General features: G+C 43.2%; 1 protein-coding gene across 1 annotated transcript; it reads right to left on the bottom strand.

The window, feature by feature from the left end:
• Window positions 1–12,177: 12,177 nt before the first annotated feature.
• LOC142962815 (BTB/POZ domain-containing protein KCTD16-like) lies at window positions 12,178–21,414 on the bottom strand. The gene is made up of 2 exons (XM_076103464.1): window positions 20,592–21,414; window positions 12,178–12,751 (listed from the first exon to the last, which is right to left on the bottom strand). The coding sequence occupies exons 1-2, from the start codon at window positions 21,412–21,414 to the stop codon at window positions 12,300–12,302; spliced, it is 1,275 nt and encodes a 424-aa protein (XP_075959579.1). The 3' UTR covers window positions 12,178–12,299.
• Window positions 21,415–24,142: the final 2,728 nt, after the last annotated feature.

Below are 24,142 nucleotides of genomic sequence, written 5' to 3'. Positions count from 1 at the left end.
CCCCCATGCCCTCTGTCTGCGGCTGTGCTTGATCATTTGGTATATGTGCAGATGTGCTTCGAAGTGTACACGGATGTGTTTCAGCAGTTTAATTTGAACAAGGTGTCAGTCAAGATGCATAATCCTCGTGCAGCAGTTTGATGAGGATTAACCAAAAATCGAACAGCACTTTAGGTGCATTAAAGCCGCGTAATTAACTTCTCTCTTTCACAGGGAACTAATCCTCCACCCAAAACTTAGTCATAGTTGCAGCAGTTCCCAGGTGCTGATTAGGTGACTCATTACTGTTGTTCCTCATTCTTGTCTGAAATATGTGTTGAAGAGCTTCGATAAAAGCCAGCTTTCTCTTACAAAGTAAACTCGTGAGGTGGGGCTGTCTGTTTGGAGGGAAAACACATTACTCCAGTCAAACTGGCTTGACCGGAACATCTGCAGTTTCCTTGGATATCCGCATGCGTACATGCAGACACCTCACCTTTCAAGCAGGTGAGGTGTCCACTCCCACTGTCTCACAGACAAAGTCCAGCTCACAAAAGAGTGGTATGTTAATGATCTGCCTCCACCAGATGCTGTCATTAACATCCATCCATAAAGCAACTTTCAGATTCTTCCACTGCAGTTTGTCCTGCCTGGTCCTCCTCTGCTAGCAGATTGAAACCTATAAATATTTCATATTTGATAAATAAATTAAACAACCTCTTTTCTTACTTCTGGGTAACACACTAAGGTGCTCCTCTACCTACGTATGCAGCCGCTTATTATCTCGGTTCTGACATTGTTTCAGTTATTGGTAAATGAGGTTTGGCTGAGGGACATTTTCATTATTTTTTTCTATGCATTAGATGCATCCATTCTGCTGGTAACAATAAAACATTTATTTTTCAATAGTAGGTGCTCCTGTTCAGTCTGGGGCCATTATCGAGGTATATTTCAGGACTTCCTTAAGAATTTCATGAATTAGATATTTTGTACAGTGTCAAAGTGTCTCAGTGTTTCTTCAGGAAACAAATAAATATGCCATTGTGTCTTTGCTCTGAAGCCTACCAAATAAATTACATTCATTTATACGTTTTCTGAAGACACCAGAGTGACATCTTAGCCCAATGATGTCATTAATGACCTCCTTTGAGTGCTCTCTCAGCCTGGTCCCATTACCCACATGGGACCTATGCTATTTACAGCTGTCTTACCTGTCAGTCTGCAGGCGGTGTGCATCAGCAGCACTCTGTGTCATGTGACTTCACGCCAGACCTCACCTTTGTGATCGTGTGTGAAAGTAACTAAACACAACTAAAAACACAACCTGAGGGAAGCGATGCTGCAGGGCGGGCTCTCGGCTTTGAGCTGAAACACCTGAGCCAGAGTAAAGTTTGAGCTTTTCTGTTGCATTGGGGGCGGGGGGGTTGTCTGCGGGAACGATGGTGCTGAAGTCTTTTGGTGTGCAAATCCTCCAGCAGCTGTTTGAGTTGGAGATGTGCATGAGGGAAACTAAAAATAGGATGCGCACACCTCTGAGCCAGCTGCCTCTTCACTTCCTTTGAGACTAACTTCGCGTCTCCCCTCTCTCCTCCTTTAGGCCTCTGGCTCTCCTTCCTCTCGCCGAGTGGCTCTCTCTCTCTATTTTCCTGCTTTTCTTGGTGTCTGAATCAGGCCTTGTGTGTCTGAAACGGGACACCGCTCCCCCTCACGAAGGTCCATTATCCAACCTGATGGGAAACTAGAACACTGTGGAACAGTACTGAGAATGTGAAGTTGCTGTCCCATGAGAAGGTTATATCCATCCCAAATAAAGATGATCTGGTGGTAAAAAGGATATTAATATAAATTTGAAAAGGATCCTGGAAAAATGTCAAACATATTTGTGTTCCATGGCTGGAGGGACTTCAAGCATGCCTTGGAGCTATATCTTTGTACTCTTTTCCCGCTTAAGAATACAAAAGCTTCATTCCAACTCAACAGAAAGACTTTTCATCTGACATCTGACAATGGTAATTTTTGGCATTGTCTATATATAATACTTTGGCAAATAGTGTAAAAGAAAGAGAGATAGTGTAGCTAAAGACTGAGCTTTTTCCTCTATTGTCCAAAAACTACTCACCATTGCTGAATTGAATTGGTGACATGTCCCTTCAACCATATCACCAGACAAGAAGGTCAATGATGGACAATTCTTCAAAACCCCAGATTTTATGCAATACTAACCTTTTTTTATATTCTTGCTTTTTGCAACATCTGTGCATGGCAAATATAGTATGCTTTAATGTTAGGAAAAGAGTGCCCTTATGGTTAACTAAATCTGGTTCATGGTATAGTTAGGTCTAGCAACACCCTTACTTTTGCCTCACTACATAAGAGGAACACCATTTCCTGCGTTGAATGTTGGCTTTGGATGTGAATTGTGAGGTGCAGAATCGTCCAATGTGGACGTAATTTGTTGGGATACTCTGCTGGTTCCTTTATTACAAAGAACATGGGCGCTGTGGTTTATTTTCACAGGCAAATGTGTATTAATCCACAGCTGAAAATAGTCCCCAGCAAATACATTATTTTCTACATTTGATAAAAAACCTACAGTACTCGGCTGTTTTAGATAATCACTAAACCTTTTTTATAAATGAAACTATATATTTGTGACCCATTTAAAAACAAATGACTGCCACAATAAGTATTGAGAGATGGACTTTGTTTTTTGTTGATTTTGTCTTTTAAATTAGAGCAACACCTCAAAAGGCTTTAGAAATTATTATTCTGCAGTGCATCAATTCAAAGGTAAAGCAGCATTGCAGACAAAGATTTGGTTCTTTTCCATGAAGGAAAAAAATCAAGCAGGCACATGTAATGTATGCTGCGTGGCCTATGAATAAGAAAGTGGCCTCTATTTATCGTCCCTCCAGACTCGGTGAACAAGGAAATTCTCTTTCACAAAGTAAACGCATGTAACGTGATTATTATGGCCTGCCGCATGTGTGCGGATGATGAAAGTAATTCACATCTGAAATGACTGGCCGAGTTTCTTTCACTCATCTCCTGTGGAACAAACTCCCTCAATCACCCTTTGATGTGCTTTTGTGTTTAATTCCCATTCAGTAGGCAGATACATGTGTCACGTTGTTTGCTTGGTATCAATTTTGGAGAAAGACTCGGAGCATTCAAAATAGGTTATGCAACCTCTTCCTTTCTCTCTCTGCCTCATCGTTATTCATGCACATCCATTACTAAAACACATCTGCGGTACAGCGCTCCAGCGAAATTATATAGTTTAGGAAATTACCTGTTGGGCCGATGTACGACGGAAGATTGGAAAGATGAAGGTTGAAGATGCAAGAAAAGATGAATTTATATGTGAAAATTCACGTTGGAAATATTGAAATGCTAGCAAAGCTCTTCTGTCAGTCAAGCGTCACTATCCTGTGACATTATTCAACAGAGTTTGGATGTCGCAGTCACGGCAGTGATGAAAAGTCTGTCAGAAGTGATTAAGGTGAATGCCATCAAGACGCCAGATCACGACTCCTGTTAAAACGTGGAAATAATCTGTACGGTGCACAAAACCGGGAAATGTCACTAGTCCCTTAGAGGGCTCTACGTATGTGCTCCAGGCCCTCTCTCTCTCTCTCTCTCTCTCTCTCACACACACACACACACACACACACACACACACACACACACACACATACGCATTGCAAGCTACACACACTCAGCAGCAGCGACTGAATACTATTTTGTCACACTCACTTTCTGTCACGGTTTGAGTGTTTTAGCAACAGTTCTGCAAAGTAGTCTGGCATAAGACTGACACACGGCTTTCTAAACACTAGGTGTGTTATTTTCCAAAAGAAGATCCTGTGCAGAGTGAGGTGTTCTTCATCCTGGATGTAAGTCTCGTCTCTATTTTCTCCAGGATCTCGGCTCCTGCTTGGCCAGGTCTGTAGTCTCCTTTATCTAAAGCTAATCACTCAGCAGACCTGTCCCTGACTCATGGCTGGCACCCAAACTGTGGATTTATCTCACACACACACACACACACACACACACACACACACACACACACACACACACACACACACGTGGGCAGCTCAGTATCACTCTGCGCCTGCACCCAGCCCGAACACACTTGACTTTACTCCTCTCTCACCTTGACTTCACTTACTTGAACCTGACCTCTTGTAACTTCAAAAAAACGTCTCTCCAGATGTTGGTATTTCACCCAGCAAAATGAGACTTGAGGCATTAACGCAAATGATAGACACAGCAGATTTAATCAGTATTACTCTTGAGGCTTTGGTTCAGCTGTGTAAGAAGCTTGTAGGTTAAATCCAGCTCTTTGATTGTGTGATAGACTGTGATAGACTGAGGGTGACTAATCAACAGTGCCCTAATTTGGAAATCAGTCATTCTTTGGTGTGGAAGCAGGCCGTGATTTAATGCCACAATCAAAATCAAAAGCAATCACCCAGGCTTTCAGGGTCTACGGGATTATTTTAGAATTTTGTGCCATGGCAATCAAATCTATGCCATCGTGGCGTTTCCAGCGTGCAGTGAAGGATTAGATGGTGGTGTCAGACATCTGTGTCAAATCCTTCCCCAGCTCATTTCAGCCATTTGTCATGTTCTCAGATGACAGATGACAGCCTGACAGTGGCAGAGGAAGTGAGCGTGCTGCAGCACCATGATGACTTTCAAACTCTTGTTTATACCCCACTTCCTTTTCCCGTCTCTTGGCCTCCTATCCCCCCTCCCCCCTCCCTCCCTCCCGAGGTAATATAGCTTTTGAGGTAAATACCATTTGTTTTGTGGCTTTCCTATGATGGCTGAATAATGGCTTGAAGTATGTGGCTAAATGAGAGTCTGAGGTCGGGGATGGGAGTAATCTCGCCTTTCTTTCTGAGCGGTGACATAGGCCAATAGAGATTGATGAGAGCACAGGGGTCTTAACACTTTCGCTGCTACAACAGAAACAGCATCTGCTCGGCTTTGTGTTGTTTACGCTTTCACAATCACAAACAGCCATTTACTTTTTGCACAATGAAAATGAGTTCAGATGATACTGTAGCCATAGCCAGGATTTTAGAAATACTTGTAGTTCACGAGTCCAAATCAGTCAATTTTAATTTGATGATATTTATGGTCTCCAGAGGGTGAATCCTATACTATCTTTGGTGATCCCCTGACCTTTCCTGGACCTGTTCTGCCACCAGCAAGACAAAGTTTCCACTCATCGTACTCACAGCAATAGTTCCACTCATTCCACTTTTCTCTCGTGCCATCATCAGGGCCACAGTTCATTGTTTCCAATACTGTGGTTTATGACCAAAATATTCCCATCAACATCAGCTGTTCTTTGTGTGTGTTGCTATTTAGCTAATGATGCTAGTATTTGGTTTGCTAACATGCTAAACTAGGATGGTGAAGATGGTACATGTCAACATCATATCTGCTAAACATCAGCACATTGTCATTGTGGCAACAATGGTACTGAATGTTGGCACTGCTTTCAAAGCACTACTGTACAGTACAGCGTCACAGAGCCGCTAGCTGTAGACTCTTCGTCTTGTTTAAGTAGATTATTGAATTATATTTTAAGTACATTTTATTTCCCTACAAGAGTCTAGATGGTGTTTCCTTTGCAAACTGCCTGGAATAAAATTCAGATGGGGGAATGCTGAATCCTTTTTTTTGTTGGCTTCAAATTTAAAAAGACAGAGTCTAAAAATACTGAACTCAGTATGTAAAATACCCTCCAAGTGTAAGTGTTAGTGGCATGATCTCTAAAAAGCAATTGTTTGCATGAGTCTATGTTAATCTTTTTCTCTTTTCATGGCAACGTTGCCTTGCAAAGAGAAAAACAGAAATAAACTATTTATTTGAGTGCAGACCTCCTTTGTGCCCCCCAGTATGTTATGTCTTGCACAGGAGTATCTTTGCCTTGATGTGCACATACTCGGCCCCTCTACAAGAGTCGTATTTCTTTCTCTCCACAGGCTGTTTCTAGTTTCGGCACTATAACTCTATTTGACCGTGTTCATTGTTGTTTTTGATCTGTCATAACCTGACCTGAGAACATTAATGCTTTATTTTAACCCACCACAGCAAACACTAGAATATTCACATGCAGTTTTTATTCCCTGAATTTCATGTTTTCAGGCCTGATGTGCTTTTTTAGTAATCTGTGGAGATATGTTTAGTGCACTGTTGATAATCACAGAGCAATGGTAGCAGGTCAGCCGATGTGGATGCAACATGCCGACCATCTGTGTGCTACATTTAATCTCTGGGAGGATTAATCTGGTGCATCATGTGAAACATCAGGGGTTTCTTTGATGCATAATGCACTCAGCTTTGCAAAAACAATACGATGGTACCCCCAAAAAATACATCCTGCAGTCCTGCACTGGAAGGTGACAATGAGATAATTACTTCTCCAGAGAAAATTATGTTGTTTACTGAGTGTAGCTAGGAAATAAATGTATTTGGCATTAATACGCAGCTTCTGTTGTGTACTGCACTACCCCCCGTCCTTTAAAAACAACAGATTACCACTGAAAATAGATTGGATTACACTCAAAGAATTGTGACAGAGAGACAGAATCCTCTTCACTGTGAGCCGCACGATCGTCACCTGCAGCCGAGATGACTGAAACGCTCCGATATGAAACCCATTTCAATTACAGAAAATTCAGCAGACCAAATCTCCAACAAAGATTTTTGTTCTTTAAGATTATTTTACGCCGAGATTTGTTTTATTAAACCTGAAGCCCCTCTTTCGCCTTGCAGTCAAATGAAATTCTCAAATACTGAGATTATTTTCTGTTACAGTAATAGCTCTGTAATGCATTCAGAACAGGGTTTCTCCCTCGGTCCTCGTTAAAAGGCATGAAATAAATTAACAGCGAACAGAGTCTTTATCTCGCTTATATGGTGAAATGGGTTTGTGCTCTTAAGCTATTTGAGGATGCTTTATAAAGCAACGACACCTCAAGGTATGGTTCGGGCATGCAATTCTAATTGCGCAGTGCTTGGAAAATGTTGGGAGGAATTAAGACAATGTTCCCCTACTGATTATTTAATAGGCCGACACATTAGCTGAGCACAGCACATTTTGACAGTACAAAATCTAGCTCGATAGAAAAGTGAAATCTCCTGCATAACAAACTCCATCATAAAATTCAAAGTATAAAAAGCTTGTGCCCATAATTTCAGCCCCCTAACAGACATAAAAAGGTGAGCGTAAGACCTTGTCCATTGTCCCATAGCATCATAACTGTTTACCTGTCCCGCTGTATTCATTGTCTGATATCACAGTTCACAGACTATCAGTGATTATTTTCCAGATTTACGATACAGTGTTGACCAGTATTTAATCCTCTGCAATATACTCTGTACTTTTCCTTTGATTTATAATAGCTGCTGCCCTGCTCAGTAGCACACACTGCTGTGAGCTCCTTTACGCTGCGGTGTAGCAGTGCTGATCAGTAGCCCTTGGAGGTGATTTATGAGCAATGGGATTTCCGGTCAGAACAGCTTAATTGAGCCTGTATATTCTCCAGAGCAGTCCTTGAGAAAGGGATAAGGTAATGAGGGGGAAAATGACGAGTGGAAGACACTTTGGCTGTTAATCAGCCTCCTTACAGCTGACAAGAGGAAACGCTTAAAAAAAAAAACATTAAGTACACCTGCACAAATGCTATGGAGCTTCAAGTTCACTTGACTGACCTTATGACAAGGCAGTGGCCTGGCCTCTCCATTGCACCCTCATTTTTCTCCCTCTCTTCACAGAAATGCTGGATGGATCCCAGAAGAGCTGTGTGGAGCTGCACAGAGAAGACGGTACATACAACTAACTGCAATGCTGACAGTGGATGTCTACAGAGATAAATGATTGTGTGTTCGATGTTGTGCCTCAGTGCTGGCGCCAGAGCAGTGAGCTGATAGCTGAGATAGGGCGCCAAAGGAGTGCAAAAGTAGACTCACTGGACTCAATGCCTGCTGAAGTCAGCATTATTGACTGACACCTGTCACTGCAGGAGTCCGTCCCTTATCCTGAATAATCAACAAAACTGACTGTCAACAGTTTTTAAGGGAACTATTTCTTCAGTAGAAAGTAGTACCGAAGACACCTGAGAAATCTTTCCCAGAGTAACTAGGACGCTGTTCGTGGAAAGAGATGTTTTGTTGCAATTTTAAACATATATTTCAGTGCTTTGTGCAACACAAGCAAGAGTTTATTCACCTCTGTTGTACTGGGGTGGCAGCAGAAATCTTAGAGACACATATCTCAAAATTGGGACAACTCATGCACCAGAGGTTAGAAAAAAATGCATGTTCTTTTTTCGTGGTTTGGGTGAACCAGCCTTTTAATTTTTAGGTTTTTTTCCCTCCACAAAGAGTTTAAAGTTGAGAACAGTATGGTAATGTCACTTTAAAATGAAGTCTTTAAAAAAACGATCATGATGTGTAGTAAAAGCCAAAAAAATGAAGTGAAGTGGGGATGAGATGAAAGGAGATGATGCCCAGAGACTTTGTGTCCATATGTGTGTGTGTGTGTGTGTGTGTGTGTGTGTGTGTGTGTCTTCCCACCATGCAGGATATCGCTCCCAATTTTCTGCAGGGTGTGACGGTGATGACATTCACTGTGATTTTGTCTTTTAATCCCCTGGACTCATTTGTAATATGTTCCATCGGTATTTCCACACATTGGACTTGGCAGAATCAGGCCAGAGTAAGACCCCAAATGTACTCTAAGGCTGTAAATTGGCTCCCATTTCTCTAACTACGTCCCTGCAGGCTCTTCATGAAAGAGCACAAAGTCGGTTTAGTAAAACCCACAGCTCTGAGCACAATGTGGCTTAAAAAGGAGAGATTGACCCTGTTAACAGTCATAAAAGTCTATTCAATACGCTTTTAACAAATAAATAAATGAAGTGACACAAATGGGAAAACTGGGCCACAGGATTGTGACGCAAGAATGTCAATGTTTTGCTGTGACTGTGCTGTCTTCCCATTTGAAAAAAAAATTATTCATACAAGTATCGTCTGGGAAAACCAGTTTGTGCCACTGTAAGATTTTCAGTGAGCTAAAAGCATTTGCACGTGATCGTCATCTGTCCTTTTTCATGAAAATTGCAGCACGGGAATACTCTTGTTTTGCCATCATGGTGAACAAATATGCAAATAACGGAGACAGATCTTAAGTCACCCAGTTAGTCCGCCACATCTCAATTCACTTCCTAAAATGTCAGTTATCTAAAATTAGATGAGTGAGCAGAAGAACATGTTGGTCTTGGATATTTATGGAGACGTGCTGCGGGGCAATGAGACCTCTCCCAGTTAGAGTACGTTTTTTTTTAGAGGAAAGAGATGAATTGCATGCGTTCTATTCCAGATGTAGGGCTTAGCAGAAATGATCCTGTGCCTGCCTTGACGTATAGCTCCAGACATCTTCCACATTGCCACAATAACCTCAGTTATCAACTTGGATTCATAACATTACAACAGAAGGGAATTACAGTCTCTTCTAAATCCTGCATAATACAGAGTCTAATCATTATATTCAATGTATGAAAAATGAAATCCTGTTTGCTTGGTTTTACATCATGCCTCTATTATTCCATGTGTGAATAACAGTCTTTTCTGGTCGCCTAATATCTGATAAGCAGGGTAATTCTCCCACTCTCAGGCTTTGCAGTAATTTTCTAATACAAGGGCTGTAATCACGCTGTCAGACCTGTCTCATGCCAAACAAAGCTGTTGTGGGAAATGCAAGGCCTGCAGGCAACCCTGCCGGATAATTGAGGGCGGTTAGCGGTGGCGGTGATGTTTTTTGATTGAAGATTTAATGTTACTTTGCATCCTAGAGGAGGATGCTGCTTATCGACCGTCTGTAAAGACTGTAAGGCCAGGGCAGGATCTGAGGCTATTGATTTGTAAGGAAAGCAGAGTGGCAACAGCAGCGTTCAGATGGTTCTGTGGGATAGGCCAGCAAGGTCACCTGGGTCAAGCAAGGTCACCTGGGTCAGGCCAGGTCAGGCTACGCCGTGACGTTGTGTATATTTGATGTGCAAAAACAGATTCATTGATTTTTTTCAACGGGGTATTAGGATTCAGAACGTGTTATGTGCGAGGCGAAACGCCATCCAAAGCGGATCCGGTTTTCAAAGAAGGGGAAAGGGGCATTGCATTTCAAACTGAGAGATTTCACGCTGTGTCCCTTTTGAATGGAGGCTGAGAGGAAGCGATATGGGCTCCGGGTGCAGAGTGGAGGAGAGGCCACTATATCCCTGACTAATTATGTCACCTTCCAGGTTCCGCTGTTCTATTCTCTGCTGGAATATTAAGAATCTAATGTCGCTTTTAGTCCATTCACATCCTAACCCATATCGCCTCTTAGTTAAATAGCAGCTAAATAGAGACTTTAAAAAGCCCTGATTTGTAACATATGCTGGATTGTTTTGACAGCTAAGGGCTTTAATGTCTCTCAATCTGGTTGCTGTCATATGCATTTCTGCACATGGAGCAAAATGTATCACAGGGCCAGAACAAAGCTTTTTCTTTTGAACTTTTGTTGGAGGACAATCTCTGTCCCAAGAGAGAAGCAGCTCTTCATCTATCATCACACAGGCTGTTTTTGGGGGTTGCAGCAATACGGTCCCCAAGCCTCGCTCCTTATGTGGCCACACTGCAGAAATCTGTTGGCTAAAAATAGTGCTCTCTATAAATGGGGCTTGTGATGCACAGTTATGGTTCTCTTCCTGTTTCTTTGGGATCCTCCCAAGAGGATGAGGCACACATTGAAATGTCAACAAGGAGGGATATATTTCACTCCTTCAATGAAGCCAGTTTTGTGTGGGGTTGTTTGGCTGGTGGTGGTGATGGTGGGTGCAACACGAAGCAAGATGCTTTTGTTTTCAGCGCAGAGTCTGGAAAATACAAATAATCTCAATCCAAATGATTGTGCTATCATGCAAAATCCTATCACCTCTGACAGAAAACCTTGGCAGTTTTCAACCTTGTTCTCATAATTGTGGCCATTTTGACCAATACGCTAACTTTACACCCATCACCTCCGTTGTAGAGGTTTGAAAGATGCAACTTTAAAAATAACAACAAATACCTGGCGAATTAAGCTAACGTTTGCACCACGAGTCAGTTGAATCTCCGCTGGACTTTTTATGGTTTCCAGCTAACACCTTTTTCTCATGTGGCACATTTTGTGTTAAATGATTCAAAGCTCCTTGGCGCCTATAACGTTGAGTTAAGTTCGGTCTGAGAAGAAAAACACATTTGAATCCTTACTTTCTTGATCTTCTCTTCTCTCTTGCGTGCTGCTCTTGCACATGTAGGTTCAAGAAATCTATACAGCTTGTCTGGCCTTTTTGTTTTGGTTGCTAAATCTGTGATTGGATTATCGCTGTCAGGGGGAGAGATGTTTGTTGACCGCAGGTTGACAAAAACCTGTAATTTCCATGTTCAACCTAATTGTAGCCTACTGCAGATTACAAGGTCTACTAAGATTGCCGGTTTTACGAAGAATAAATACAAGTTGAACCCATTTATTAGCTTTTTTGCACACTTACAATCAAGTCAAATAACCATTATATACTCTACCTACACAACATCATCTATCCAACACATAATGACAACATTGGACAAAAAGTTTTACAATGGCAAACAGATCCAGGCGGTGCTTTCCTTTAAGTTACCCCCAGTCTCAACACACCATTTTTACCCATCACACAAAACAGTGAATATAAAGTTTGTTTGATATTGCATAATTATGCTAAGGGTGAAATGACATGCAGTGCCGATATCGAAGCCTACTACGAGTATATGTGTTATCAGTGGAGTATAGTGATATTCCATTGCTAACTCACAGCACCATATGGGTACGTCCATTTTAAAAAATCAGCTACTTTGGGCAATTGCACATCCAGTATGTGATAGGTTGATGAATTGAAACGATGTTGCCCCTGAGGTTGCTTTGTTGCTTGAATAGTGATATAGTAGCCGCTCTCTGAAGTGAGAACAGGGTTAGTGATGTAAGCCCCAACAAGTAACCTGATGTGTAACCACATGTGCATATCATACACAACACTGTGCATACTTAACAAATCAATGACTCCCACTGCTTTGTACTGTGTGTGCTCAGCTAGTCATGCTGGCGGGAAAGTGTCCATAGTATTTTTTTCTTTTTTTTCTAATACAGTATGTGCCTTAGAGGGTGCAGTCTATTGCCTGTGCAGTTAATACTCTTCATCGATGGTGACATGATGACTACCATCTCTTTCTTTTTAACACTCATTTCAGAGACGGTACTTTCTCAGGAGCTCTGATTGCCAATTGTACTTCCTCTCCGGAAAGCGATCGGGAATCCTGATGCGCCGGAAGTCCTGGATGCATTTCTCCAGCTCCTGCGCTGGAGTCATCTTCTCCTTGTTGCCTTTCCTTTTTGCAGCCTCTCGATCTCGGACCCCGAAGGTTCTCACGCGGAGCATGTCAGTCTTGCGGCGCATCTCTGCCTGATGCAGCATGTGAGCTGATCCTTTGGGCATGGGACGGTCCAGCGTCTGGATGTTGGCGCGCCGGCTCACGGGGCCACAGATCACGGTTCCTTGAGGGGAGCTGGCCTCCGACTGGGTCTCAGAACAGGAAGTGGACAGCTCGTTGAAGGAGGTGCCGCTCTCCCCTTCGCGCTCGCTTTTGTGGCTCTTGCAGCAGCAGTCACAGTGAGAGGACAACCACCTTGAGGGCCCACCTGGAAAACAAAACACGGAAACACATTTGTCTCTTGTTTTGACCACATGCAGTACATTTATTCTTGCAGCAAGACGCTCTTTCATGCAGTAACACACTGTAAACTAATGTCCTAGTTTTCTGTATGGTGACAGATTCAAACTGTAATCAAAAGAAACAGTTGCACTGATCAAGCAAATGCTGACAAATGCCTACACAGCAGTTTCAATGTCATACAAATATATTTAAACGAACATCAGATGAGTGTGTGTGTACGTGTGTGTGTGTGGGGGGGGGGGGGGGGGGGGGGGTTGCCATTTAATTGCTAAATTTCAAGGAGCTTGTGGGCTGTGCATATTGCTTCCTCTGATAAGGAGAGGCCCCAGAGCTCAGTGCGGTTCAGTACGGCTCCCTAAAAGACCTTTCCCATTTCCCGAGGCAAAGCTTGTCCCAGAGCCAAAGCTATTTGCTTTGCCTTATTAGAACTGTTACCTGACTGCCTTGTATTAAGGAGGTGGTGTATTATTTTTGTGTTTTCAGATCACTCTGTCAAATAACTCGACAAGTTGCGTTCTATCTTTAGGGAGGCAGCAAAGTAGAAAAGGCATGTTAACAAAGTATAATTCATCTTGGGTGGTAACAGAACTGGGTCGGTGAATAGATGTACCCGCAGGTGTCCTGACCTCCTGTCATGAAGTTTACATAGACACTCCACCAGGTAGTAACAGAAGATTTTAAGAGTCTTCATTCTGCCTCTTGTACCTTGAATCGTCTCACATTCTCCTACATTGCTAATTATGAACCAGAAATACTCTGCTGTAATGCCCGCTGGCTTGTGAAGTGTTCATGTAAAGACAGGAAACACTGTAGCGGTCTTTCATTTTCCAGAAATATCCCTGAACTATGGTTTCATTTTGATGTATTAACAGGTAGATGCGGCATTGAAAGCTGCTGTGCTCTATGTATTCTAAACAACAGAATATGAGAGATAAACTGGTGCACACAGGCCCTTAATACCTCTTAATGGCTTTTTCCAATGGGATGACACAGACTCAATGGCAATGATATCTCAGAGCGAGTAATAATTTTGTCCATTACCTCCTTCCAGTGCTTGCACCAATTTATACTGAACAGAGTTGAAGGGGGATTTTAACCTCTCTGCGCCCACTGTAATAATGACCTTATCTCTTGTGCGATGATTGCATTGAGCTGATAGTGAGAGAGTCACTAACAGCTTTTTAATGGCTAATCCATGAGTAAAGGGGCCAATCAGTGCACCAGTTTCCCCCCGCAGAAAATGAATCGAGCTGAATCCAGCCGACGAGCAGCACCAGGCAAATGGATGCAGGCGCTTTAGCGCGGCGGATCAGGCTGAGCATTGTTTCTAAATGGATGGATGCTGTATTCCAGAGGGGCAACCTGTTTAGGAAACTAGCCAACACCCAATAATAGCATCATAAAACTTTTAGGCCATGCAGGAGAATGAATTGTATTACAGCCACTGATGAGGCTGAGAAGGACCTGGGCTTGCATTTTGTTTCATACAATAATTTGTCTCAATGAAGCGTGGACATAGACGAGCATATAATACAAAAACAAATCTGCATTGTCAGAAGGCGACCGCTAACTGTGTGTTTTGGACAAAAGTGGTGTAGTGTCAAGCTTTGATGTCCCCTTCAGAGCCAAGACAGGAAATGACTAAGAGCCTTGTCAGGAAACGCAGTCATTCTCGGGTACTTTTAAACAAGTGGGTGTGTGCAATACCCTTTGGTATCTTTTCAGGGAAGCCATTGATTGCATTGTGTTTTTCTCAGATCCATACAGCCTGTCGAAGAGATCATATTCCAACCACATTAAAAGACTGGGGCTGGTCCTCAGACCAGACTCAGGCTGCACTTCTCATAAATAACACAGAGAGAGGGAGTCAAGTTCAGCAGAGGTTTTGCAGGCGTGTCACAAGGGGTATCCTCAAACTCCTCTCCATCTCTAATGAAAGCAGGGATGTTTGTCCTCGTGCCTGTGAGAGGTCAGAGTTTTATGGATATTGAAGGGCCTGGATATTGGAGTAAAATTAGACATTTTTTATCCATTGAGAGGTTTTAAATGGCAGAAAAGTAGGACATGATGGGGGCTAAAGGCAGACGGCTCTAACAAACTCAGATTCAAATGTCAGTGGCTTTCTTGCCAGACATTAGTGACTTTGTTTTCATCTGTGCCTCTAAACAGACTCATCAAGGGTGTGTGATGATTATTTCTCTGACGGTGGAGCAGCTCTGTGCTCCAGTCATGTAATCTGAGAGGCAAAAAGAGAAATTGAGAGGAACAAGAAATATACTCGATCACTCAGCAATTTCATGTTGTTATTGCACATGACCAGGAGGCCATAACGCAATTTATTTCAGATTTGCACTTGAGTCACCCGAAGCTGTCTGCTTCTCAAATTTGAATCTCAGCAGTGATGTGAACTGTGCCCTCAATCTAAATCAATGAAAATAAGTTTTTAACACAAAGCGGCTCTTTGTATCCAAGCTGCTGGAGTCAGACAAGAGAACAAACACTTAACTCTTACATTTCTGGGATAAACCTACTTGCTTTCTCCTTCCAAACACAACAAAATATTGCAAGGCAGAGGGGTGTTAGTCATCTTCAAATGCTTCAGTCGCTGCTTGGTTTTAGTGCAATATAATATAATATTCTCTGGCCTACAATTTGGGCGAATTTGAGATCTCGCAAAAAGTTTTTTTTCCCCCATGTCACTCCCCGGGCTCCGTATGAAACACACAAAATAGGTAGAAAAAGTATCAAAGTATCAGCCCTGATGGTTTAGTGAAAGCAATTCTCTGATCATAGACACAGTCTTATATTCTCCAGCTCCCACAAATATTTTTTACTTTGCACCCACCTCAGGAGGAGTGTAGTTTACATGCTTGTTAGCGCACAAATTAGGCCAGCGTGTCCTTGCAGCAGTAAAAAAAAGGCTTGTCTTGCAAAAGCAGTGACCGTCCTTACAGGGCGAGGAAAATCCATTTCACCAAGATAGTCCTTTGCTGGAAAAGTATCACTTCAGCAGTTTGTATCCAGCCTCACTGATGGCTACAGCCATCCTCTTTCCCGGTATAGTAATATCTGTAATATCTGCGTACAATTTAATTTGTCAATATTTATTACCTGCAGCCAGCCAGCAGCAGTGATGAGAGAGAGCTGGAGAGGAATAGTCCGGGTGACCCAACAAGCTTTACATGATAACTCAAGGACACTCTTACTCTCACATAGACCCATTACTGCCCTGTCCCAAATTATCTGCTTTCCGGGACGAGAGTGAAAGCTTCATTGGCTGATTGTTAATGACAAGAGGGTGCTGTCCCCTCCCAGAGTCACAGGGTGGTTGCCCCGCCGTGTGGGTCCCTGACAGGGAGATGAACAAGCAACTGAGACAGATTGAAACGTCTATAACAGCCTCTCCCTGTGGGCCTGTCCCCTGACCCAGAGCCACACCCCTCCATTGCACAAGCTCTGATGAAGCATGATGAGACGGGGAGACAGCAAAGAAGGTGTCCTGAGTATTCACCGAGCTCTTGGCAACACCTAAATGAAGCCTCAGGAGGCTGCAGGAAAGACAAGGGGCGATGCTTGTCCTTCACCCTGTCAAGTAGATGATATTCAAAGAGTGACGTCTAAGGAAAGGGAACTCTAAGCTCAAGTGTCTGATCCTCTTTTTATTTCCCCACCACTGACTCAAAATATATAGATTCTTTGGGACAAACTTCAACTCATTATGTACAGTCGACCCCCAACGCCATAACAACCACTACCTTACGACCTCCCGCATGCCAACACACGGGATCCCCTGTCTTCAGGAAACACTCAGCCCTGCCCACAACGTGAGCTCCACCATGCAAGTAGCCATTAAATGTCCCTGGAGGGATCATTAAGGTGTTGGATGTCAGATGGTAAGAGCTATACACTCCTACAGCTACAGAGCATAGAAGTAGCAGAGCCAGGGATAAAAAAAAAAAATTAAAAAAAAGAAGACAATATTCAAATTATATTTAAAGAATGTAAATTTACTAGGTTCGAACTGCATCTGTCATTTTAAAGGAACATACTGGAGGTTATAAGTGTTTTATGTTTAGATTGATGGCTTAACTTTGCTTCCACTCTGCTCAATATGGGAACTGCAAATTGCTCAATGTGGGTAATCCATCAAAGTCTGTTTCTTCTTTTTATTTGTCAAAATTGCATTATCATCACTTGGTAATGAAGTTACTAGCAGGGACTATTTTGAAAACTCTCCTTGTTGGTGCGTTCAAGGGCACTCCCAACATCTGTGAATTTTGAGTCAGCAGTCATCACAGTATATTGTTGGTAAATGCAGTGTGCAACAGTGTGCTCGTCACTCAGAAACTTGTTCATAATGACAGATTGCCTATATTATGTGTGTTCTACGTCTCTACAAGTTCATTTAAATACCATGAGATGTAAACTAACAGCTGCATATAATATCAATATAATCAATATAAAAAGTTTGTCGTCAGATTTAGAGAAAATACAGCAGTATACTGTGAAGAGTACTATTCAGAGTCAAGGACCTGAAACATGAAAAAGCACCAGCACGGTCGTTTCAAATTCAGTGTATGTGGCTTCAATGAATGATTGGTTTCAAAAAATGTACTTTCCCTTTGCATCTGCAGTTGTTCAATAAGCTCAGCTTTACTCCCAAGGTGATCCAGCTTGTCTACTCGAACTGATGAAGTGCACAAGGTGCTGCAACCATTGTGAGAAATAATGGCACAAGCATTCCTTACTTCTGACCGTCCTCCTGGCCCGGTGCTCTTTAAGACGTATACGAGTTATTCATGGGCGCACCATCCATCTCTTGTAGGCGCTGCCAATCCATCCACACGACAACAGGCTCTCTGGGAGCTCGGGGACGGCCCAATCTTTTCCTCCATTACACCCGAGCAATTGATTACTTTCCCCCCTACTTTCTCCCGGCCGCCTTGTGGCTATTGTTCAGGAGCAATTATGGCCACACATCATCTCGTTCACGGGCCAAATGAAGACTGCACAGTTATATTAACAAAGCACACCTGGCATTCTCCATCTTTACTGTACATGTCTCCCATTAAGACAAGGCACGTCTGCACAGCCCTTTCAGGTGAGGAAAGATGGAAACTGTCTGATGGTGCCGGTCCTACTGTTCACTGATGATTTGCTCTGCCGCTGTGATGTGGAAGAGGTAATGTCAGAGCAGGCTATGATGATATTGTGTCCATGACGACGAATCATTTTCATCTATAAATTGAAATATGACTTATGTTTCAAACTGCCTTAAAAATAGGTAAGCATTTATCTTCCTAAATTGCATCTCCATTCCGCATGGCTGGAGACATTGGAAATATTTTGGGAACACAGATTGCTTTTTAATTAGCCAACGAGCTCCTCTTTCCCCAGAGATGATAAGCAATAAGGAGACGAGTCCCAAACGCCAACTGAGAGGTTAGAGTTGTAAATCCTTACAGAAATAATGTTGTCACTGCCGATTGAAAAAAACAAACTAAATGTCTCTTTCATGCTAATCAACCTGCATGTCTGCTTGACGAATAACCCGACAAGATCATCATTTATGGAAGCCCGTATCTACCAGCTACTCTCTGTCCCGTACACTTTAATGTGTGCTGGTTAGATGTTTTTATTCAAAGGGTGAACAAGTCATACCCATCACACACGTGAATCATTCATCAGGATCAAAAACTCCCGTTCATGATGAATGCTCGGACACTGCGGCCTCCTCCATTATTTGTTTTAGTCCGTGGAGAAACCAATGGCATACATCCAACTGAGCAGGAGGGGATGACAATAATTGAGAGTAGAGTGTCTAAACTTTATGAGGGAATGTGTCCCCTGACTTTTAATACAGATGATACCACGCAGTAAAATGATGAATATCTACTGTTGGCATTTTGACTGGAGTCCACACTATTAGGCAGAGGCAGTGGAGCCTGTAGAAAACAACTGACGCATTTAATAAGAAGAGCAACATTGATGACGCCAAGGAACTGACGGGCTGGAAGAAAGTCTCTCAGTGTATTTACAGCGCCGGATTGCTCTTTTTTACTCTCCAAACAAACCGAGACTCCCCGTTTCACTCCATATGGGCCTGTGATTGGATGGGAGCATGGGGTAAAAGGAGAGCAGCGAAATGTTCTGCTGAAAACAACAATAAAGCACATCTGTTTCGTGCCAACCTCAAAGGTGCATTTGTCGACATGCATTCGGACTACCTGCCCTAGGCCAGCCAGTGTCCCACATTCAGAATCAGGTTACAGTATTTGTCTTGAAAGTGGAAGCGGGCCGCTGTTCTGCTGTGAAGCAAGGGCTCTCACGCATGTCTGCCCCTGATGTGTCTATCCATCATCCTGACTAGGCCTTTGTCTCCCAACGCTCACTATCTATATGTGTGTTTCCTTTAACCCTCACCTTGTCTTCTCTCTTTTAATGAAAATCCAGTCTCTCCCTCTTCTTCCGTGTCTTACCACCAAACACTTTTTTTCCCCCTCTCCGCTCCCTCAGACCCAATGAACTTTCCTGTCTGATACTTACTTTAATCTATTTTTGCACCTCGCTCCCTCTCTCTTCTTTCTGCCTCAGTTCTTTCTCCCCATGGCCAGGTCTCATGCAACTTTTACTCCCTCATTTCTCCTCCTCAGCTGCTCTCCCTTACATCTGCTCGCCTCTCGCTTCTACACTTGCCTTCAGCTTGCTTCCTTAAATTCCCTCTTTTGGTTTCTGGGCTTTTTCTTACTCCGCATCTTCTTTCCTTCCTTAGTGCCGTTCCTCCCCTGTCCCTCACCTTCTTCTCATCCTCCTCCCACTGTTCCTGTATTTGTCCTAGGGCAGTGTCTGTTAATGGGGAAGGGGAGGAACACCTACACCGTATGCCGTGCTCCAGAAAGTTGAATGACTCAGGAAAATCCAACCTGGTCAGATGTTTGTGCAAGTCAAGGCAGACCCCTCTGTTATAATTAGCCTGTATTAACAACATGATTGGTAAATCATTAGCAAACCATATGTCATGTCTTCCTCGGCCCATCCTCCTGCACCTCCAACCTCAGCTCTTCCAAAGGGAGCCACTCTGAGTAATGAACTAAGTGCTTTTTAACTAGCCATATGGTCCAACTCCTCTCTCTGCAAAGAGTGGAATGAACCATGTTTGCAGCTAATTAAGGCATTTGCTGATGAACAAACTTGTCTTCAAGTGAAAAGCAAAGCTGATTCAAGAGAATGCAGCATCATTCATGTGAATTGTGTGCAGCCCATCGGTGCTCTATTATTCATTACCCATCAGCAGCTGGGCTATAACCCTTACGCATGACGCATGTGTACTTGAAGTGTAGCAGCAATGTGACTCAACTCCCCTGAGGCCCGTGGGCAAGTTTGCCTCTTATCTCTGTCCCAAAACAGACGTTTAAAGTCAGCCACTGCAAGGGATGCAAGTATTTTTAGAAGGATGTGCTGAAACCCGACCATACCTCCTGGTGGTGTGAGATAACACACACCATGTTTCTGCAAACCATCTCTAATTCTAGACCATTGAAAATAAATTGCATGGGGTTTCCATATGGAAATATGTGTGGTTATGCTTTTTTACACCATTTAATTAATGGGGAAAGGGCCCTTTCTGGTCAGCATGCAATACCATACTATGGCCTGGATACGGTTATATGGGGGAGAGAGGGGGCACTTGGTGTTGTTTGTGTTCCACTTGGTTGTTTGCATTCTAATTATTTCTGGAGGTCAAAGCCATCAGTTTATCTCTCATCACCTCTGAAAGTACGAAGTAGGAATAAATCTTCACTCACGGTAGAAGATGTACTGTGCGTAATTGGACCAGACCCTGTCATCCGCGTAATGACCGATGGAGGACGCAGACAGGGACGAATTGCAGGCCACAATGTGAAAGCCGCTCTCTGACAGCATGTCAAAAGCTCTCTCCAGGTGCTTGAACTTGAGGTAAAACCTGCAGGTGTAACGGTCCGGGGGTCTGTCCGAGTCCCTGTTGTCATTCAGGGCGTCTCCAAATACCTCTTTCGCCAAGCCAATCCTACTGCTGATGAAGATCTTCGGTAACTTTTTTGCCTTGATATCGAGTTGACTTTCTCTGCCTCCCCCAGCGCACGCGCCTTTGAACGCGACCGTGATGTAGCCATACCTCCGGTCCAAGGAATAAGAGGGAAAAAATCTCTGGTCACTGCCCTGCGACGCATCATCCAAATCACTGTAGCACACGTCGTCTGGAACTAGTTTTGAATCCTCGGACGACAAAAGTTTGGCCAAATCTGGCAGCTGGAAGTATTCCGCCTCTCTTTTCAACCTTCCTCTCTCGGGGAAGTGGTCAGGGAGGACAACTTGCTTGTCTCTAAGATAATCTAATACATACCGAAACAGAAAGCCATCCCTGTCAATAAAATAACGTCCTCTGAAGTCCCGGGACAAATCATTTGAAGACCCCTTCTTGTTAGAGAACAGCTTGCCAAGTAAGGAATTTGGAAAGCTTGTCAATGTGGCATGGCGAGTGTAATACACTTGTCCACCCACGTTTAGCTCAATAACATCCGATGGAGGATTTTGCACCGACCCTTGCTCTTTTGCAGGTTGCGTTTTGCAGTTTTCGCTCAGTGCCATTTTTCCAGCTCTTGCACGAAATCGGAGTCTCGATCACGGAGCGCAAACGTCCCAGAAGTTTAGGGTGTGGGGTGTAGCTGCATGGTGTTGACGCCCTCAGACCCAAAGCATAGTCTTGATTCAAGCTGCAGTCCTTGTACCCAGTGTCTCATTGCAAACACTCCAAGGTGTGCTTACAGTATATCCGTTAACCCCATGCGTAAGTGTGCCGGCCCACCGTGCATCCTTTTTTGAACGATTATCAAAACCGGTGAGCACATCATGTTACACGCATCCACAGTGTTGGGTCATTACTGTGATTTCAAAGAAATGCAATTCTCACTTCCCTCTGAAATTTCCCAAAAAGTAAAAAACATTTATTTTCTTCTTTTTTTAAAAAGTTTTCTGTGGAAAGGTTCGCCGTCTTGCGTCTGATTTTTGCTTTAATCAGCCCAAAATCAACCAAGCGTCGCTCCTGACAACTGGGATGCTGAAACATGCTCCGAGGTTGCGCACAGAGAGGAGGGTGAAGGTGCGACTCCCGTGCGCATCCATCTCTCCAAACTGCTGAGTGCAGAAACGTTTGGTCCGGCAGAAGCTTAAAGAAAACCTAATGTTGCTCCAAGCTGTGCACGACAGAGAGTGTGTGTGTGTGAGAGAGAGGGAGGGAGAGAGAGAGAGAGAGGGGGAGGGAGAGAGAGAGAGAGAGAGAGAGAGAGAGAGAGAGAGAGAGAGAAAATCGTCCCATGAAGTAATGCCTTACATCATCTTAAAGGAAAATGACATTTGCAGACGATCGACATAAAACGGACTGATGTGGAAGCATCCGTGCAGCTTTTCATGAAATTCTGATCAAGCTACGGGCGGCGTGCAGCTGGCGGAGAGGATTCAGGTCTAATGCAGATTTTAACATCCAGCGTTGCGGATTTTAATCCCTTCTTCTGAGTCTTCACAGTGGCTTTCGCATTTACATGTAACGCTTTTAGCTGACGCGCTTATCCCGAGAGACGGGTGAGGGGTTAGGTCCCATCTTGCTCAGAGACTCATCGGCAGTGACAGCTTCACGTGAATAGAGTTGGTGAACTACAGGATACCACTAACTCCTTTTCTATATCCAACCGCAGATTATGGCTCAAATATTGAAATAAACTAAAATCCCATCTAAATCCCAGTTTCACTTTTCTGCATCAGAACCTTCAGGCAGCAGTATCACTTCCAACACCCCGAACAATGTGACTGAATATGAAAATTGATCCCTTCCTCATCGATTTGACCGAGAGAATTCCTATTTCAGGACCACGGACAGATCTCAGCTCGCTCCAAGTCTCAGCTGCTTGATGATCCGTATACTCTCAAATAAATAAATATAAGAGTAAAACAATGCATTGATTAATGATCTGGTAATTTTTACACAAGTATGTGTTTTGATGCTGAGTGAACATAATGCATCAATATGAGGTACATTTCCTCCCATAAAGTGCATGCTCTTGCAGTTTTTTCAGAAATGTTTGTGGGGGGGAACTCAGAAATATGAACCCTCATTACTGAGTCATTATTTCTGGGTAATGGAAGGAGGACATGGGTCTGGGACGTGTGTTATTGCTAAGGTCCTGCTCAGTGAATTTGTCATAGAGCCATCAGTTTACGCAAGGTGAAGGCATCCGACGGAAAATCCAGTTTGGATGAAGTGAGATGCAGGGCTGAATTTAAGGCTTGTCAATGCATGTCATCATCTATATATGCTGTTATATATAGGTCACAAGCAAGTGTTGTATGTAAAGTATGCACGCAGATGTCTACATGAAAATATGCAATCAAAGGTGTATGCTGACCTGTATCTGGGAGACTTATGGGCCTGTTTGTTTTATATATGAAGTAAAAAGTCCCACATGTCTGATCTGTGACTGTGTCTCATGTTTGCTTTTCAGATTGTTTGTTGTTTTGTGTGTGTGTGTGTGTGTGTGTGTGTGTGTGCGTGTGTGTGTGTTTTGAAGTCATGCTGTAATAAATCAGATACTTTTATTGCTGCAGTGCTGAGAGAAGGCGTTGATGATGGGAGCGCACCCTTGACTCGTGGTTTTGAGGAGGCAGCGGTCACGCTTTACCCGGTTAATTCAGAGTATATTGTGCTGGAGAGGGGTTGCTAAGCAGCCACAGGGGACTGAGTGGGATTCAAACAGTGGGGATTTAGAGCTACCGTGAGCGTGCCACTGAGCTCTGTTTCTGTGATATGAGGTCTCACTGCTGACATTATGCATGATAATGTTTTGTGGATTATGTGACCCTATCAGTGGAGTGTAGATAGTGAAAACTATTTAGATGGTGACAATATAGATTATTTTATGAGGATTGTTGTGCTGTGTTTGTTTGATAAATGCATATAAATAGATCTGAGTGTATCTCTGGTGCTGGACTTGTATAACAGAAGTTCATTCCCTGTCCCTTGCTTGGGGAGGATCCTCTTCCCATATGTGCTATAAACCCTGTTTCTTATTCATCTCACTCATCCTCCCATTAGAGCCAATTTCCCAGCCTCCTGTCTTCACTTTATTTCCTGTTCGTGCGCTAGTCCCTGGTTAGATTCTATCTTTTGGAAAGGGTTGAATTTCATGCAACTTCAGCATGAATAATGTAAGACTATAACTGAGCGTGAAGTAAGAACATCTGTATGTGCTATAACATTAAATTGACAATTGTGGATTTTGCAAGCTCTTGCATTATAATCTGCAGTGTGTGGCATGGTCAATTC

Source organism: Anarhichas minor, unplaced genomic scaffold, assembly GCF_050575085.1.
Source record: "Anarhichas minor isolate MPS153535 unplaced genomic scaffold, ASM5057508v1 ptg000028l, whole genome shotgun sequence".
Taxonomy (NCBI): Eukaryota; Metazoa; Chordata; class Actinopteri; order Perciformes; family Anarhichadidae; genus Anarhichas; species Anarhichas minor.
The sequence above is the reverse complement of the archived record's forward strand: the minus strand, read 5'-3'. Positions and strand labels throughout refer to the sequence as shown.

What these genes read in the sequence shown, in the direction of transcription:
- LOC142962815 (XM_076103464.1), bottom strand. Translation starts at nt 21,414, where the DNA reads ATGGCACTGAGCGAAAACTGCAAAACGCAACCTGCAAAAGAGCAAGGG. An exon ending in CGCACAGTACATCTTCTACC is followed by an intron (nt 12,752 to 20,591) that starts GTGAGTGAAGAT and finishes TTTGTTTTCCAG; the next exon opens with GTGGGCCCTCAAGGTGGTTG.